Source organism: Pezoporus occidentalis, unplaced genomic scaffold (genome assembly GCF_034315485.1).
Source record: "Pezoporus occidentalis ecotype Australia unplaced genomic scaffold, CSIRO_AGI_Poc_V1 ctg68, whole genome shotgun sequence".
NCBI lineage: Eukaryota > Metazoa > Chordata > Aves > Psittaciformes > Psittacidae > Pezoporus > Pezoporus occidentalis.
Window position 1 is genome coordinate 5,426,742 of NW_026916030.1, and position 16,251 is coordinate 5,442,992.

The window sequence follows — 16,251 nt, forward strand, 5'->3', positions numbered from 1 at the left end:
AGGAAAGATACGTCTGCTATTCCTAGAAATGCTGAAATTGGCAAAATTCTAGTAGCTGGACCTGTGCAATTCAGAGTAAGTACTACAAACAGGTTCCAGGCATTTATTCCAAGGTATTTCATGACTGCAGTTGAGCACCATGAACCAGCCCCTGATTGACAGCAGTGCAGTGACGCTGCCTTGTTTGTGGAGCTTTTGGGACTTTCCTTGAACTCTCTAATGATGATAGTTCATGGAATCAAGATGTGTGACCTCTAAATCTTGAGTAAAGCAGAACGTGGGGAGATTTTTACAGGCCCACTAAGAAAATTACCTCTTGGTTGTGTGGAAGTCCAGTGGTTGATTTCAGCCTGTGTTCTGTAAGTGAGGTTAGTGTCCGTGACTGTCCAATAACACATGGACTTGCTGGCTTTCATGCTCTCTCATGTGTTATTGAAGCTTGTGGCTCTTAGGCTCATTTTTTTTCCCTTCAAGACTAAGCTAGACTTGTTTTAAATTGACAGCTTGAAATGGATTTGTTCCTTTTGCAGAAATGTGACTTGTTTGATCATCCAGGGGAAAGATACCCCTGTTCTCCCAGGAGCTGTGAGGAGGTTTCTGGCTGTGAAAACCCAACAGAATGGGCCAGAGTAGTTCCTTAGTGTTTAACGCAGATTTATTTTCACTCTGCGTCTGTCTGTTTCTAGAAACTGAATCACTGTCATGTAAAATTACAAATACACTTCAGAAATGGAAAACTGTGAATATGACTTATTTCAGCATTTCATTGTTTCCAGTCTACGATCTGCTTTGTTATTTGTACTGGTTATAACAATCCCTGATGTTACTATTTGGAAATGCTATTAATAAGTTCTCTATTTTTGTCATACTTAACAGCATAAGAATTTGACATAGAGTGTCTATAATCCCTTTCAAATTTGCTGAATTTACAGCAAAAGAATAGTCTTGATGCAGATGATTCTTCGCAGTAATGTAGTGCCTTTAGAGTGAGTAGTGTTTAGCAACTAGCGCATGTAGCATACATTTGTGCCTTTTATAGAGTGCTTCATAGGTAAATATTCTGCACCATAAGTCTTGTCTGTCTATATGTACAAGGATCTCAATTTGTGCTGATCATGTCTATGCTAAAGTTCACAGGAGTGCTAAAGCAATTACGTGAACTAAAAAGCTGCCGATGCTGAATTTCTTCAGCTGCCTATTTTAGATCATTCTTTCTCCTTCCATGTGTATGATTATTCTCTCAAATGATTTGGGTTTGTTTGGTTTTTATAATGGCCTCTTAGCTGTGAGAGCGGGTTTCTTCAGTGCCCTGTCATTATTATCATGCGTTTACTTCCTCATGGACTGAACCTCAGGGGGAAGTTTAAGCGCTGCGTTGCCCCTGAGCACACCAGCTCAAATGCAGTGTTTGAAGGCTGTCTCTTTTCCTCAAATGGTTGACATCATTGCTGTACAAATTCCAGTAACCAATGGGAATTGTTACTTGTTAAAAATGCATATTTCTCCAGTCATGCTGTCAAAACCACTATAGATGTGGAGCCACCTTTATTGATTTTTCAATCCAATCCTAATGAGCCGTGCTTCTGCTAAAAATGGACCGTTCGAGAGCAGCAGACCCAGGAGCTGTTGGTAGCTCTTGAGTGGGAAGAGATTCTGAAGCCTGACAGCACAGATCATTGCCTGGAGTGAGAGGGAGTTCCCAGCTTCTACATTTCTGCTCTCTTTAATGCCAATCAAGTGCATTTTATGCACTTACAAGTTCCTTGTTTTCGAGCATTTCACAACCATCCCCAGAGAGCTGGTAGGGCAGCCACAGTGCAGGTTGCTGGAGGAGGAGGCTGGCTGTAGTTTTGATTCTGCCTTTAAAGTCTGACTTGCTGTCTTGAACAGCAGCTTACCTTGTGCTCTATGGCATGGAACAGAGGAGCACACTGTTAATGTCCCTATCTCGGAACACCTTTTGAGTTGCAGCTGTCAAAACATCTTGCAGCACTGGAAGAGGCTTTGGTAACGTCAGTGGTCAGCTCCATGTGTTCACCCACATCAGCAGATTTGTGAGGCTACCGCTGCTGAGGGCTGTATGTGTAAGTGATGTATGGCAGAGGCAGTCATGCTGCTGCAGAGGCTCTGTGAGCTTGCACTTCTATTTAGCCTTACATTCCCAGAGCAACCAGAAGATAATGTGTTGGCTCTGCACCAGAAAATGTGGTACCTCTTGAAGAATTGGATCACGTATATCATTTAAGGAGCCTGGTGTAAAGAGAAAAGGTTTGGGTTTTTTCCCCTCTTCCTTGGTTGTGACCTTGTCTGACTGTATGGCCAAAGGACGTTTGAGTATTTGCTTTTAATTGTTCAAAACCACGACAGCCTGGACAGCACTGGGATCAACAGGAATGTTTCAGGGATGTTGTCCTTTGCAGACAGACCTGAGAGCTAGGAAATCACTGGAGATGCCACTGTGCTTCTGCTGCTGGAGGCCAAGTGATGTACCTTACCTCTTCCTTTTTTAGGTGTTATCTCCCTTCTCTTAAGCCCTTGCATAAAGTGGTTGATGCTTGTGACTGCATTGCAGCACAGTTTTGATCTAAAGTGGGTTGTATAGATTTGCAAGGTCCACTTTACCACCGTAATAACATAAATCTGTGTTGTGGCTGAGGCAATCAATCCAGGCCAGTTTTTCACCTACTAAAGCACATGTGTAGAGGTACAAAGCTTTTCCATTTCTCTTTCTGGCGAGGAAACGGCAGCTGACTGATAACACTTGTGAACTTTTGCACAGATCTGTTAGTGTTACCCATTTTGCCTTCCAACAGCAAGGGGATTATGTGTCATTTTATTGTAACGTCAGTCTGAAAAAGTTCCTCTTCTACTGATGCATTGTTGTTTTTTTCTCTTTCTCCCCCCCCTACCCTGTTATCTCTCCAATTTTTACATGAAGCTTTCTCTCAAGCTGGTAAGCACATTTACAGCATGCCTGTCCTGTGTTTTAATCACCATTTTCTGTGTATGTTCTAATGTGCACTGTGCCACAATGTGACATGACACTGAAATTAACTGTGAAATTTGTTTCTTCTTTGTGTTTGCCTTTTTTTTGTTTGGATATTTATCAGATAAATTTGAATACGCAGGTCTGGAGCCTAATAGAGGTGATCAGAATTCAGTCTTTCTAATAAGCTGCTAAAAATTAACTCTAATACATAGTTTAGTTTTCACTTTTATAATCTAGGGCTCTGAAAATGTAGAAACCCAGGATCAAGCGATTCTGTTACTGTATAAGCACACATTAAAACGTTTAAAGGAAAATAACACACAAAGGTCTCTGTGCTTGCTGGAGCTTTTCCAGAGAGAAACGCATGTCTTTGTGTAACAGAGCTGCAAAGTTTGCTTTCCATGTCCAGGTATTACTGGAAATCTACATTATTACCACCTACATTTTACAGCCCTATGTAGTCCTTCAGAATAACTAATAATGATATTAATTAAAGTTCTGTGAACCTTAACCAACAAGGTTAACTCAGACTGATTTGAATTCACAAATGGCGATACATATATGTATATAAGTATGAATCCTAAATTCTATCTTGGATGCAGCTGGGAAAGTTTCTGTGAACTACGGTAAGATAACACATTACTGAGTTGGAAAGGGAAGGGGTGGGCATATTTGGGAAAGCAAATTATGTGCTGAACTTCATACAAAAGGTACTGCATTGCTTAGATACGCCACACTGATAGGGTCCTGACAGCTGGTCCACATTCCTTTGCCCTCTGAGAAGGCAGCCACAAAGAGAATGTGACTGGTTTGCTGACTCCCTTCATGCAAGCATGCAGGAGCCACTAGTTGCAGTTTTGGAGAGCTTCGGGGTATCTGCAGTAATGCCTTAACTGCCTTAGCTTGAAAGTTTGCTTATTCCTCACCACTTAGTGCCTTCAGGTGCCCACTTCCCCCTGCTTACATGTTCTTGAATGCATCATTGTGGACCTGCTCTGTTTGTAGCAGCTTATTTTGAGGAAACATGTAGGCCATGTATGTAGCTCTGGAGGTTCAGGTCCTGCTGCTGCTCTGTCAACACAATGACTTGCTTGAGCTTGAATAGCCATGTTGCTTCTCACTGAAGATGTGTGGTAGGTCTGAGGAACGATGGAAATGTCCAGCTTACTGCCAAGACTTGTCCTTTTGGCTGTTGCCAAGCCACTGTCCTAGTAGTACAACGTATTTATACCAGGGGTTTCCATTTGCTGTGTTCTGGTCAAAGTGCTGGTGTGTTGGGTATCTGAGCTAAGCTTTTATATAGGAATAAATAATCCCCAAATAAGTGGCTGACCTTTCTTTCCCCAAGAACTGCACAAATAAGAGACATGCAGACAGGGATGAGACCAACGTGTGCCTCAGACAGAGGAAATCTGCTTCCCTTGTGATCTCCTCTTGGATCCTAGCTGTGCAAGAGCCAAACCTGGGGCTGATAAACCTTGTGTTCTCCCCATGCATAGCTTCAGCCTGAAAACTGGTCCTGGCATGACCTCTCTTTTCACAGTCCTTCATCTTGTAACAGTTGCATCCTAAATCCCAGGATTAGGCAAGGAAATCTATTGAGACTGGCTCTCCTGGTCCTATGATAGCACATCAGCAATAGCACAGATCTCCCTCCACCTCAGTGTTGAAGCATTTCTAGAAACGTAGGCAGTGTTCACCAGAGAGGCAGCCCAGGTGTAGTTTTGCTTGAGAGCATGGAATGTTCCCAGCATGTGCAATATTTACTCCTTGACTCTTCCTTTTGGGGGAGGAGCTATAGCTTCTGTTATCAAGCATGGAATAAAGTCTGAGTGAGATCACCTCCTGCTCTGGGGCATGCATTTCTATGCAACACTAATGCTTTGGTCTGAAGCATTGTGAGCAAAGATACTGAATTTAATCCAGTGCAGGGCTTTTGAATGAAGTTGAAGAATCAAATAAGATGCTTTTCCACATCTGTTTGGGTACATCTCTTGCATTCTCATAATGTATAAGTGGGGATATTTTCCAAGCATATGTCTATTCTGCTTAGAATTGAGACTGTTACAGTCTTTCTTCTACTGCTTTTTCATATACAAACCTACCTCCAGATGCTTTGTCTTAAAAAGATATGCATGGCTTCAGTCTGCAAAAGATGCTGAATCATTCTCATGTCTAATGTGACATGCAAAATGTTATCATTAAAGAATGAATGAAAACACATCTCTGGTACCAGGCACAACAAGCAATGTAAGCACTGCTAGGACTTCATGTGGCTGAAGTTTCAGAATCAGTGTAACTTCCACAGTTGTTTCCTTCATTTGTCTTAAATTTGCTTTCTCATTGTCTTATAAATGGCATTTTAAGTGTAGCTTTATACAGGTGGCCAAGGCTTAATTTTAACTGAAAGGCCACCTTCAACTGAAAATCAATAAGCAGCAATTTCATTAGGCCTGTTCTGTTAGTTATGAACGGCTAGACCAGAGGAGGAGATGACCTGTGTGTAGTTGTCCTCCATCCCTCTGGCACCCACACGCTTTCTAAACAGCTTGTTCTGTAGTTGCAGAAGAAAGAGAACTGTGTCTGGGAGCACATTGAATGCAGAGCTGAAAGGGTCTGATGGGCAGCTTCAGTGGCACTGTGTCCACTACATCATGCTCCCCTGAGAGAGATTTGGTACTTCAGTAAGACTAATGTTGCCAACGCTGCTCACAAGCTTTCAGCAAGCTGATGGGCCACTGAATTTACTCAGCTTTTATGGGTTTGCTCTTCTTTCTGCCATAGGCCATTTTTCCCCTTTAGAAATGGGAGATGGAATGAGCAGAAATCAAAACAAGAAAAACCTGTACAAGTCTGTGTACAAGAACCTCATTCCCTCATGGTGCAAGTGGTTGGTGTTGATGTGTGTTCAGTATAGCCCAGCATCCCCCTTGTTCAGCACAGTGAACGATCCTCCTTGCCTTCTTGCAAGACAAAAATAAGTGGTACTTTGAGGAAAATAGTATGGATGTATTTTATGTGTCATCTCTGTGCTGTATCAAATTGAGGCAATCAAGAAGAGGCATAGCATTTTGAAGGCAGAAAAAGGGTTTTCAAGCAGAACCACACCAAGGTAACTGCTGTGGTCTTAAGATCTTTTTTTTTTCTTCGGTTATGATTTTAAATGGGTTGATTCTATGGCTTTGATATAACTCCTCATTTCTATACTAGTACCAGTGAGAGAGGAGAAATTGAGAGACTTTGACATGGAAGGTGGATCCTGGAAAGTAAGCAGCATGTTTTTAAATTGTAGAGTCCCAGAGGAAGTGCTTCTGTTATCTTAGTGTGGTCAGGAGGGCTCTGGCAGAAATTAACTGTATTGAACCAACACTCAGACTGTGTAGAGCAAGCCAGCAATTAGGGTGTACATGAGAGATGTGACTGTGACACAGCATTGAAAGCTGGCAACTGCCTTTATGGGAGTCCTGTCTGTGGCAGAGGAGAGGAAAGCAGGAAAGATCAGCTTTCTGTGGGAATGGAACTCTTCAATAAAACTTGATAATAACTATGGATAAAAAGAGTTTCTCAGCTTTGCTGGTGAATTCTGGCATTCTTTGTTGGTGATCTCCCTTTAGCTATTTGGTATGGAGGTGGGATATGGTTCTGGGATTATTTCTAAGGCATCCAGATACTATGCAGGGATGGATGACTCTCAGTACAAGTGATAACAATGCTTCAGACCATTGTGGTTTTGCACAGATTTTTGTGAGCTGCTTTCAAAATGCAATCCTGAAGGATTCTTTCAGGCTTTGATTCTCTCTTTTCCCCTTCTATTTCCCCCGCCCCATTCCACTTTGTGCAGGGAGCAGGGCCGGAAGACTTCAGCAATCTCCCACCTGAGCAAAGAAGAAAGAAGCTTCAGCAAAAAGTTGATGAGCTAAACAGAGACATTCAGAAGGAGATGGATCAAAGGTACATCAAAAACCCCTCTGATGAGAAATGGAATGAGTTAAGTCTTATAGAACAGAAACAAGTAAAAGGCAAGAAAGTGCAAATAAGAACAAGGTTCTATGTTTGTTTCACGTGCTGTTCCAAGGAAGGAGCCACCAGTTTACGTATGGCTAAAAACACCCGAGAGCTGCAGGGCTCTCTGCAGCTCAGATGCTGAAACCAGTTATTTAATTTTGGCTGATGTAGGTCAGAGCTGGGACAAAAGCTGGCTTGCTGAGTGTTCCATTCTCCAGCCTCAGTGTAATGCACATCCTGCCCTTGGAATCATGAGAAGATCCTCATGTAAGGATGGGAATGATACAAGCATAGCAATTGGAGACGGTTTTTCCTTCTTTCTGGAGCTGCTTCCCTCAGCTTTCACAGGAGAGCAGCGATTTAATCCTGATCCAGACAAAGATGGCTGTTGGATACACTTTGTTTGTTTCTTGATGTGAGCTATTAGTGTATGATGGGCATGGGGAGATCCCAGTGAGGGGGGCTATTAGGAGCATGTGCACATTGTCAGAAGTGCTGATTGATTCATGTGTATCTTGAGACTCTCCGATCTGTAGCTTAGATTTCCTGGAAGCAGGAAGATAATGACTCCTGTGCTTTTGTGGATGCTTTTGCTACAAGGCTGCATTTTATCATTCTGGTTGAGAATAAGGCTATTTTAGTCACACATCTTTATCTTGATTCTGGCAGCCTGTATTTGTTGCTTTGTGTTTGTTCACATTCTGCAGTTGCATTAAGGATTCAGCGTGTTATGTTTGCAAAGAGGCAGAACTTTCCTTCCTTGAATGATTTCAGGACTTAATCTCTCTTGTATTAGTTCTGTCCCTTAATACTCTTCTGCATTTGTCCAGATGGACTTACCTTTTCTGATAGCTTGCTTTGAAGAACCTGTTTATTTTGCATATTAAGCCAGGCTTTCTTCTTTATGCTTTATATCATAAAAAAGAAGGGAAAACTGCATGTGGTTATGTGTTTTCTTACTCCGTTGTCTTTTTCCCTCTGTGGTATCTTATATTGGTCTCTGTACGGATTTTCCTTTCTGCTCTGTGTTGATTCTGAGGTAAATCAGCATTAAAACTGGATATGAAATCAGAGCAGAAGGAAGTTATTTAAAATAAAGCTAGTAGATGATTGAGGAAGCAGCACCAGCAGTTAAATAAGAGTTAAAATAGTAATAATCATGATTCGTATACTTGCAGTATTGTCCCTTAGGACTCCAGCCACAGAGCAGTCCCATTTCGTTGCCACCCACACTTTTCCCCATTTTCTATACACACAAAGCAAAGGCAGACACAGGATTGCAATTGTCAGGAGTTTGGTGGGAAACTGGATAACACAGAAATAGCTAACTTGAGTCGTGGGACTTCCATTAACCTTTCTCCCCCCATCTAATGCCTAGAGGGAAGCTGAATAGCTGGGCCAGTAATTGTAAGTCCACCCTTCTCTAAGCTCCAAAATGTTCATCATCATGCAGATAACTTTTTTCCTGAGCTTGATTCAGGTCAAAGGCAACATGCTGCTGTCAGCAAGAGCTCTGCAGGCTTCCTAAAGGACTTCATGAAGGCATCTACTACATTAATCCTGGCCTTATGGTACCACATCTATCATAGCAAGCCTGAAAATTACCATCTCTGAAACCCCAGGCATTTGGCATGTGGGTTGAGATGAGACACAGCCCCCAGAAAGAGTCTAGTATAAACGCTGTATAACTTAACAGGATGCAGGGTCATATTATGTGGCTTAAGGTCCATCTGTCACAGCGCAGTGACAAATACAAACCATCTGGATTTAGCTTCATTTTAAGCAGTGTGAAATGGATATCTCACAAAAGGGACTTTGCAAAAGACAAACTACAACAGGCAGGGTGAGAATTTCTGCTCAGCACTCCATTCTTATTACTAATATGTCCACGTCCAGCCCTTTGTCCCAGTTTCTCAACTGGATTTCAGCCCATGATGAAGAATAATGATGCAACTGTTTGTCTGTGCCCCAAAAACTGGGGTAGTAATCATCTAGAAAGTTGAAGCTGTCACTGGTTGCAATGGTTATGTGAGGGGAGGTTTGTTTTATATTATTTTTCTTCCCCAGGGTTAGCAAATGGATACTGTAGTGGTGAATAAAAGAACATGTCAGGTTAAAAATCAACTCCAGAGCCCTCTTTTTGCCTTGCAAAAGGCCACTGTCCAAGAATTCAGTCATTTTTCTATTCGGGTTCTTCAAGTGGGGCACTTGAAGCTTGAGTCATTTGGTCTAAATGTGCTCTGTTGTTGTACCAACACAGCACATCTCCTGTGTAGCCCCACACTCCTCAGCTGCCTACAGAGCAAGGAGCTCCTTTGAATGTAGGAGCTTGAAGAGTTTGGCTTGTGTGGAGTGTCTGTGTCAGGTTACTCTGTAGGTAAAGGTGTCACTCACTTTTTTCCATCTCCGACAATGAATTCTCTCTGGCAGTGATTTTACTGTTATTTCTTTAAAAGCTGGTTCTATACAGGGCAGAAGCCCTTGTGTGGATATTCTCAGTTATATCTGTAACAGATTAGGCTTGAACCACAGACTAAAGAAGAGGCAGTTCATTACCCTTCCATTTGTCCCCAGCTGCACTAACACATCCGTGTTTTATTTTCCTTCTGTCTCTCAGAGACGCCTTAACGAAAATGAAAGATGTGTATATCAAGAACCCACAGATGGGAGATGCAGCGAGTGTGGACCACAGGCTGGCAGAGCTTGGACAGAACATCGAGAAGTTACGCTTGGAAGTTCAGAAGTTTGAGGTATGGGAAGAGACATCTCAGTGAAAAGCAGCTCAGCTCACGCTGAGTTCTAAGCTGATGCTTCAGTGCTTTTCCAGATGTGTTGCTGAGTTTTCTTACTATGCATGGGTAAGTGCTGCTTAAGCACTTGGATTAATTGAGATCTTTGAGCCTGTTTGCGTAACATGAATGTACACCATCTCTTGTGACTGTCAGCCAGCAGTCCTGCTGTTTAATTTGCCAGAGAGACCAACTCATGTTAAGTGGAGGGTTAAGAGTAAATGTAGTGCTCTCTGGACTGCCCAGAGGGGTTCGGATGCTTAATTGATTAAATAATGGGAAGCATCATGTTACAGATGTCTGTGGAAAATCAGAGGAACATAAGTGCAAAGCACCATTTATAGTCCAAGAGCAAGACAGAAGTCAGCAGATGAAATATGTTCTAAGGAATAGTCTGCCATTAACAGGAAGCTTCTTGGAGATACAAAATCTCAAGAGCATAAGGAGTAGTTGGAATATGTGAAGCCGTCATAATTACACAAGAAGAATTATAGGTCTGAGAAAAGACACTATGTACATAAATAGATACAATCCATGAATACTAGATGTTTCTTATGGTTGTTGCCTTTACTATCCATTGCTTTCCTACCCATTTGAAAATCTGGCTCTTTCACTCTCCCCAGCTTTAGCCCTCTTGCACTCAGCAGTCAGTGAGATTGCTGTGTTTCTGGTGCTATTGAGACCGCTATAAGCTATCACACATCTTAACTGTGACTACAGCAGCAGATTGTGACTCCCAACAGCTGTTGTTAACTGCTTCTCTTGGGTGTTTTCAGCACCCAATGTCAAAAAAGAATTAAGTTTTCAGTAAGTTTGGCGAGACCAATAGATTCAGTGTGCACTTCATGTACAGAATCTATTCCCCCATGACTGTAACCCAAAGGAAAGCTCAAACATGCTCACAGACTGGTTTTAGTTCTATACTCTGAATGTCAAATATGATACAGCAAAGTAAAAGCAACGTACATCCCTTTGCAAGTTGAAGCACTGATGGGTACATGGGACCACTCTCCCCTGGCAGGGCTGGCTGGCAGAGGTGGAGGGCAGGCTGTCCATGCGCAGTGAGGCCCGGCGCCAGAGCGGACTCTATGAAGCCCAGAACCCCTCAGCAGTGAACAGCTGTGCACAGGACCGGGAGAGGTACAGTATCTGTACAGAGCTCTTCAGGCTCACAACTGCACCCGCTTCCCTGAGCTTATTCATCAGGAAAACTGCAGCTCTGCAGTGTTCCGAACCTCAGATGATGGAATGTGATGATCTTTAAGGTCCCTTCTAACCCAGACTGTGCTGTGATGCTGTGATTAGTCTTGTAACCAGACTAAATGCAGGCACTCCATGAGGTGATCTGCATACTGATTTTAGCATGTGCAGCGTTCCAGCTTTAAGAGCTGCTTTCTGACTATGACAAAACGTGCAATAGCCCCTCCACTCTCTGCTGTGAAGGCAAGTGAGATGCATTATTTTACAGCTTTTGATGAGAAAAGTGAGTGGTGTCACCCATCACTTTGAGAGCTGCTACAGCCAGTTCTGAGCATGCTTTGGACTTGCCAAGCTGCTCCAGCTGCTCACCTTGCCTTAAGTGTAAGGTAACTGAGTCATACTCTCTCCTCCTGGGATTGGTCGCTATAGTTGCTGTGTATTTTCCTCTCTTGAGCAGCCCAGATGGCAGTTACACAGAAGAGCAAAGTCAGGAGACTGAGATGAAAGTACCTGCAACGGATTTTGACGATGAATTTGACGATGAAGAACCACTACCCACCATAGGAACATGTAAAGCGCTCTATACATTTGAAGGTATCACTCAAACTTTACTCTCACTCACTTAGTGTTTCAGTTAATTCACATGCCAAGGACAAGTTGAAAACATTCATTTAACTTCTGCAGTGCTTAAATAGACAAAGAAAGGGCAAGTGAGGCTCTGGCATGGCTCTGTTTTGCACAGAGGCACTAAGACAGTGATTTGTCTTCTGTTGCACAGGGACTCTGCAGAAAAAGAACCCAAACTCCGATGTCAGGACCACATTCATTTGATTCTTTTTGTACTCACCAGAATCATGTGCTCTTGTTCTTGCTGCTTGTCATGCAAGCAGAGGTTGCATCAGCACATGGTCCATGAATGGCCTGAGCAGCCACCACATCTGTGGTTCCCATTGTGCAGGAGACCCTAAACTCCATGTTGTTGTTTTTCAGGTCAGAATGAAGGAACAATTTCTGTAGCAGAAGGAGAAATGCTGTACGTAATAGAAGAAGACAAAGGTGATGGATGGACACGAATCCGAAGGAACGAAGATGAGGAGGGCTATGTCCCTACGTCATATGTTGAAGTCTATTTGGACAAAAATGCCAAAGGTGCTATGACTTATATTTAATACTATTATTATTACTACTTTATTTGCTTTCACAGAGATACCCAGCCCTGAAATTGCTCTGTGTTGCAGATAGAGCCTTTTAAAAGTCTGTACAATGCCACAAAGTGCATTATTTTGTACATGGACTAATATGGCTTGCTGTACTGCAAAATGTGCTTTTCATTGCTCAGAAAGGGTTGTGTGGTAGGCTGTCAATAGAGGGAACTGCAGCCTCTACTTGACAGTGCTTGGTCAATTGCCACTGCCATTGCACGGTCAACTTAGTGCAGGAAACAAAGCCATTTGGGATAACACGGGCTCTCCTCAGATACCCAGGTGGCATCTCAGACACATTACACATTCACAAGTCAGCTGTTTGCCCCAAAAGGATTCAGTGGAGTGTTATATAGGAAGTATTTTGACTGCTGTTTTGTGTCACAGTGTGGTAGCTTTTCAGAGCGCAGTGTTCTCTGTGGACCTTTTGGATTAAACCTGGTCATCATTTAGTTTGTGTTTGGAAGGAGAAGCAGAGATTTTGCCAGAACCTGCCTACACAGCACTCTGGTCCTTGATAAATAAGGAAAACATGAAGAAAGGTCCTCTAAGCTTTCCTACCTTGATACATTTCAGAAGATGCATTTGCTGTTTCAGATAAGCATAACTTAATCTTTTGCTCACACAAGATCAGTGGAGACATTCAATGCTTTGGCTCCTCAGTCTTCTGTTTCTTTATTGCCATTAACTCCTCACAGATAGGTGTATTGTGTAAGCAAGCAGTGCTACAGGGGAATCCTGGCTGGATTATATCCTACGAATCTATAGCTGGTAATGTAATACACCAAGAAATCAAAGATTTCAGTCCTGCTTCAAATCAGGATGTGTTTGAAGTTCACTGTTAAATAATCTGCAGCTTTTTTAAGTCACTTAATCCTTCAGATAATTGTTGTTTTTCCTGGACCTTGGAGCTCTTGGTGTGAAAGAAGCTGCCTCATCCAATTCAAAAGAAAACTGAACCATTCCCATTGGGATTTACAGACAGTAGGAACTGAGGAGTAGGACTGTCTATGTAAACAAACACTATAGTTTGATCAGTTCACTGTCTTGGGCTCAGTATTAAGCAGTGCAGTGCCTTATCTGCTGCAGATGAAAGTCTGGGCTCTTGCTTTATTTTGCCATAATACAGTAGGTTTGTATTTGTTTTGGCAAATACAGGGTCAGTTGAGATGCAGAAGAGTGCAAACAGCTCAGCCCCTCTGTTGGTTTTATTAACCTTTGAAAGAGGAACGCAGATCATACACATATTTGAGCAAGGCAGAAAGTGCAGAATGGGGGATCCCATCCCTTATTCTGGTATTCTCTCCTGTGGAGATTGGCTGCTTTGTGTGTGGCAATACTTGAAATCAGCATCCTTATTATGCTGCTGGGAATGCTGTTTTCGACAGCACTATCACGTTGTTGTTGTTCAGCAGTGCAGGCTGCGTGAAACAGCCAAGCTAGCGCGGCATCTGAATCTGTTTCACATGAGGAGCATGGCTCTCCTGCCCCGCGATGCGCAGCGTGGTTCCCCTCAGTGGAGCCCATCAGCAAGTCACCCGTTTATGAGCAGAGCAGCAGGTTGGGTGGGAAGCGAAGCAAAGCGTCTCTCTCTTTGATTTACCCTTCTGGAGAGGCCGCTGCAGGAGTGGTTCTGGCAACAGCAGCCAGCAGTTTGTGTCAGTGCATTAATGGTATGATGTAAGTTACAGGGTGGTGCTGAATGATGGTAGAACTGCAGTGTGTGCTGGGAGCGAAGGGTGGTTCAGTTGCAGCCACTTCAGGACCAAACCCAAACCTATCTGTGAATATCTAACGTAAAGGAACTATGTTATTTACCTTTGCAGAAAGGGTCCCAATAGCAGGATAAAGATTTGGGGGAAGTGCTGCTGTGTTGAAAAGACAAACTTGTTAGTTGAAGGGACTTTATTCAGTCCCTGCAGCAGACATAATGACATTCTGAAAGTGACACCGTAAATACTAAAACAGTTACAAAGTTTAGCAGCTCTTTCCTCTTCTTGGAAAGAAGCTTGAGCAGCTGATGCCCCTCCAGGTTGGCTGGGTGCAGGGTGGGAGCACTCACACCAGCTCCGAGTACATCAGTGACTCTTTCAGCGGCAGAATCAGCTCTGGCTCAGGTGTATGAGGTTGTGGCGGTGCCATGAGCCAGAGGCAGCTCTGCCCAAGAACCTGCTAAATCCTTTGTGAAAAGCCTGTTCTGGGGGCTCTGCCTGCCCTTGGATGAGCAGACAGGTAAGTGCTGCAGTCACCTCCTGATCACAGCCATCACAGCAGCCAAGTGCTAGGGCTGTTCGTAAGGTTCACACAGACACCTCCACGCACAGGGTGTTAGCAAACCCCATCACAAACCCAACAGTAACATCTGTAATATCTGTCTTGTTCTGCCTTCTTTTTTTCTTCCAGATGTGTACAAATCACTTGAGAAAATCTGAGTAGGTTTCATAGGCCCGTTCACCTCTTACCCCACTGGTTTGCTGCTACTGGTGTCTTAAGAGCTCTGTGTCAGAAGGTTTTCTTTACAAGAGATGAATGCACATATCGTATCTCCTTCAATGAAAGACTCTGTTAGGTACCATCCACTCAGCTGATGCATGTATAAGTTCACCTCTTGAAATCCAGCTGTGCATCACAGCCGATGAAAGCACTGGCCTGATTGTGCATCCATTTAGTTGCAAACAGCATTACTGTTGTCCTTCCTGTTAGAAATGAGCCACCCAGTTCATTCTGTGATGCCTGCAGGAAGCTTATGGATGCTAAAACCCATGCAGACTAGGAATCGGATCTATTGGATGTTTTGGGGCCTCTCACTGCTAGGGGATGAGGAAGAGAACCCCCCCCCTGCACACATAGTGTAGCTCCTTACAGGGCTTTTCGGGCCCTACCTGTCAGGTACCTGGTGCTGGCAACTGAACACAGAAACTAGTTGCACCTTTCTGCTCAAGACTGACCATACTGTGTTACTGAAGATGGTACCTCACGATCTTCTTGGGAACAAAACCCTCTGTCACTGAGGGATGTTGTGAAATAACAGGATATACAAAAGGAGTTGTATGGAACAACCAGTTTTATGTAAGCTCCATTGCTCCCAAGAAACGCCATGTTCCCTTCTCCCAGAAAGCCTGGTTCTTTGGGTGACATGCAAGTAATGGAGGCTGTTCCGTGAAGTTCAGCTTCCCAGTTAACAGGATTTGGGAGCATTTCGGCTCCTTTGCCACTTGAGTGTTCCCTCTCACCTCCAATTCCATAGATAAATCCTTGTAGAGGGCTCTGGAATTCTCAGTGTTGCAGCTCTGCTGTTTGTTTGCTGTAACCATTAAGCAGAGCCTTGACTGATATAAATCAATAGGTAAAAGTTAACCCCGCTGATGCACTTTTTATCTAGGATATTTCTGATTATTTAATGCTTGCCAAATTATTTAGGAAACAGGACTTATAAACTGGACTATGGCTTTTTTAAATCCTCATGTTAAATACTTGCCCTTAGTTCCCCCAGGATATATAAAACAGATGTATATAACATAACTTAAACTAAAGTTACTTGAATTGTTTTTATCCTTTTATATATGTATAATATAAATGGGTTTATAGGCTGTTTCGCTGTTTAACCTGGCTGCTGTTTGATAACTGCTCATCCCTCTCACCTTGATGTGTTTTGGTTACTCAGCTGCCTTCAGCTGGTTGGATTTGTGTCATTAAGGTCTGTTGTGTTAAGGTCTGTTCGCTGTGGCCAGTGTTGTGGTGGGTTTGTTTCTGTTCTCAAAGAGTCATCCTCTGTCAGGCATCTCTCCATAGCTCCATGTGCTGTGCTGTCTGCTAATAAACATTGTATTTTCTCATTCCTGTGAGGTTCTGGTTAATGGCAATTGATTTAACTTTATGAAGGGAAAGCAAATGGCCCAGAGCTGCTTTTCACCTGCTTCCCACACACATGCAGTTTCTGTCCAGGGAAAATACTCTGCTGTGGCTCTGCGGACACTTTTTCTTGCTGACATTTGGAGGGGTTTTTGGCATGGAAGTGGGTGCAGAGGGGAGCAGGAGCTTCCCCAGCTCTCGAACGTGATGGAAG

At 43.2% G+C, this 16,251-nt stretch overlaps 1 protein-coding gene across 17 annotated transcripts in view; it reads left to right on the forward strand.

Moving 5' to 3' along the window:
* FNBP1 (formin binding protein 1) overlaps window positions 1-15,883 on the forward strand; it is a 92,471-nt gene extending 76,588 nt beyond the window's left edge. For 4 of the 17 annotated variants that reach the window (XM_062640917.1, XM_062640911.1, XM_062640918.1 and 1 more), the window contains 7 exons: window positions 2,939-2,953; window positions 6,831-6,940; window positions 9,612-9,744; window positions 10,805-10,923; window positions 11,438-11,577; window positions 11,974-12,132; window positions 14,589-15,883. In XM_062640917.1, the coding sequence (XP_062496901.1) occupies window positions 2,939-2,953; window positions 6,831-6,940; window positions 9,612-9,744; window positions 10,805-10,923; window positions 11,438-11,577; window positions 11,974-12,132; window positions 14,589-14,617 (705 nt within the window). In that variant the 3' untranslated portion in view covers window positions 14,618-15,883. Of the gene's footprint in view, window positions 1-2,938; window positions 2,954-6,830; window positions 6,941-9,611; window positions 9,745-10,804; window positions 10,924-11,437; window positions 11,578-11,973; window positions 14,070-14,588 lie in introns of those variants that run through there. The other 13 variants (XM_062640928.1, XM_062640913.1, XM_062640920.1 and 10 more) reach the window with 6 other exon arrangements.
* Window positions 15,884-16,251: the final 368 nt, after the last annotated feature.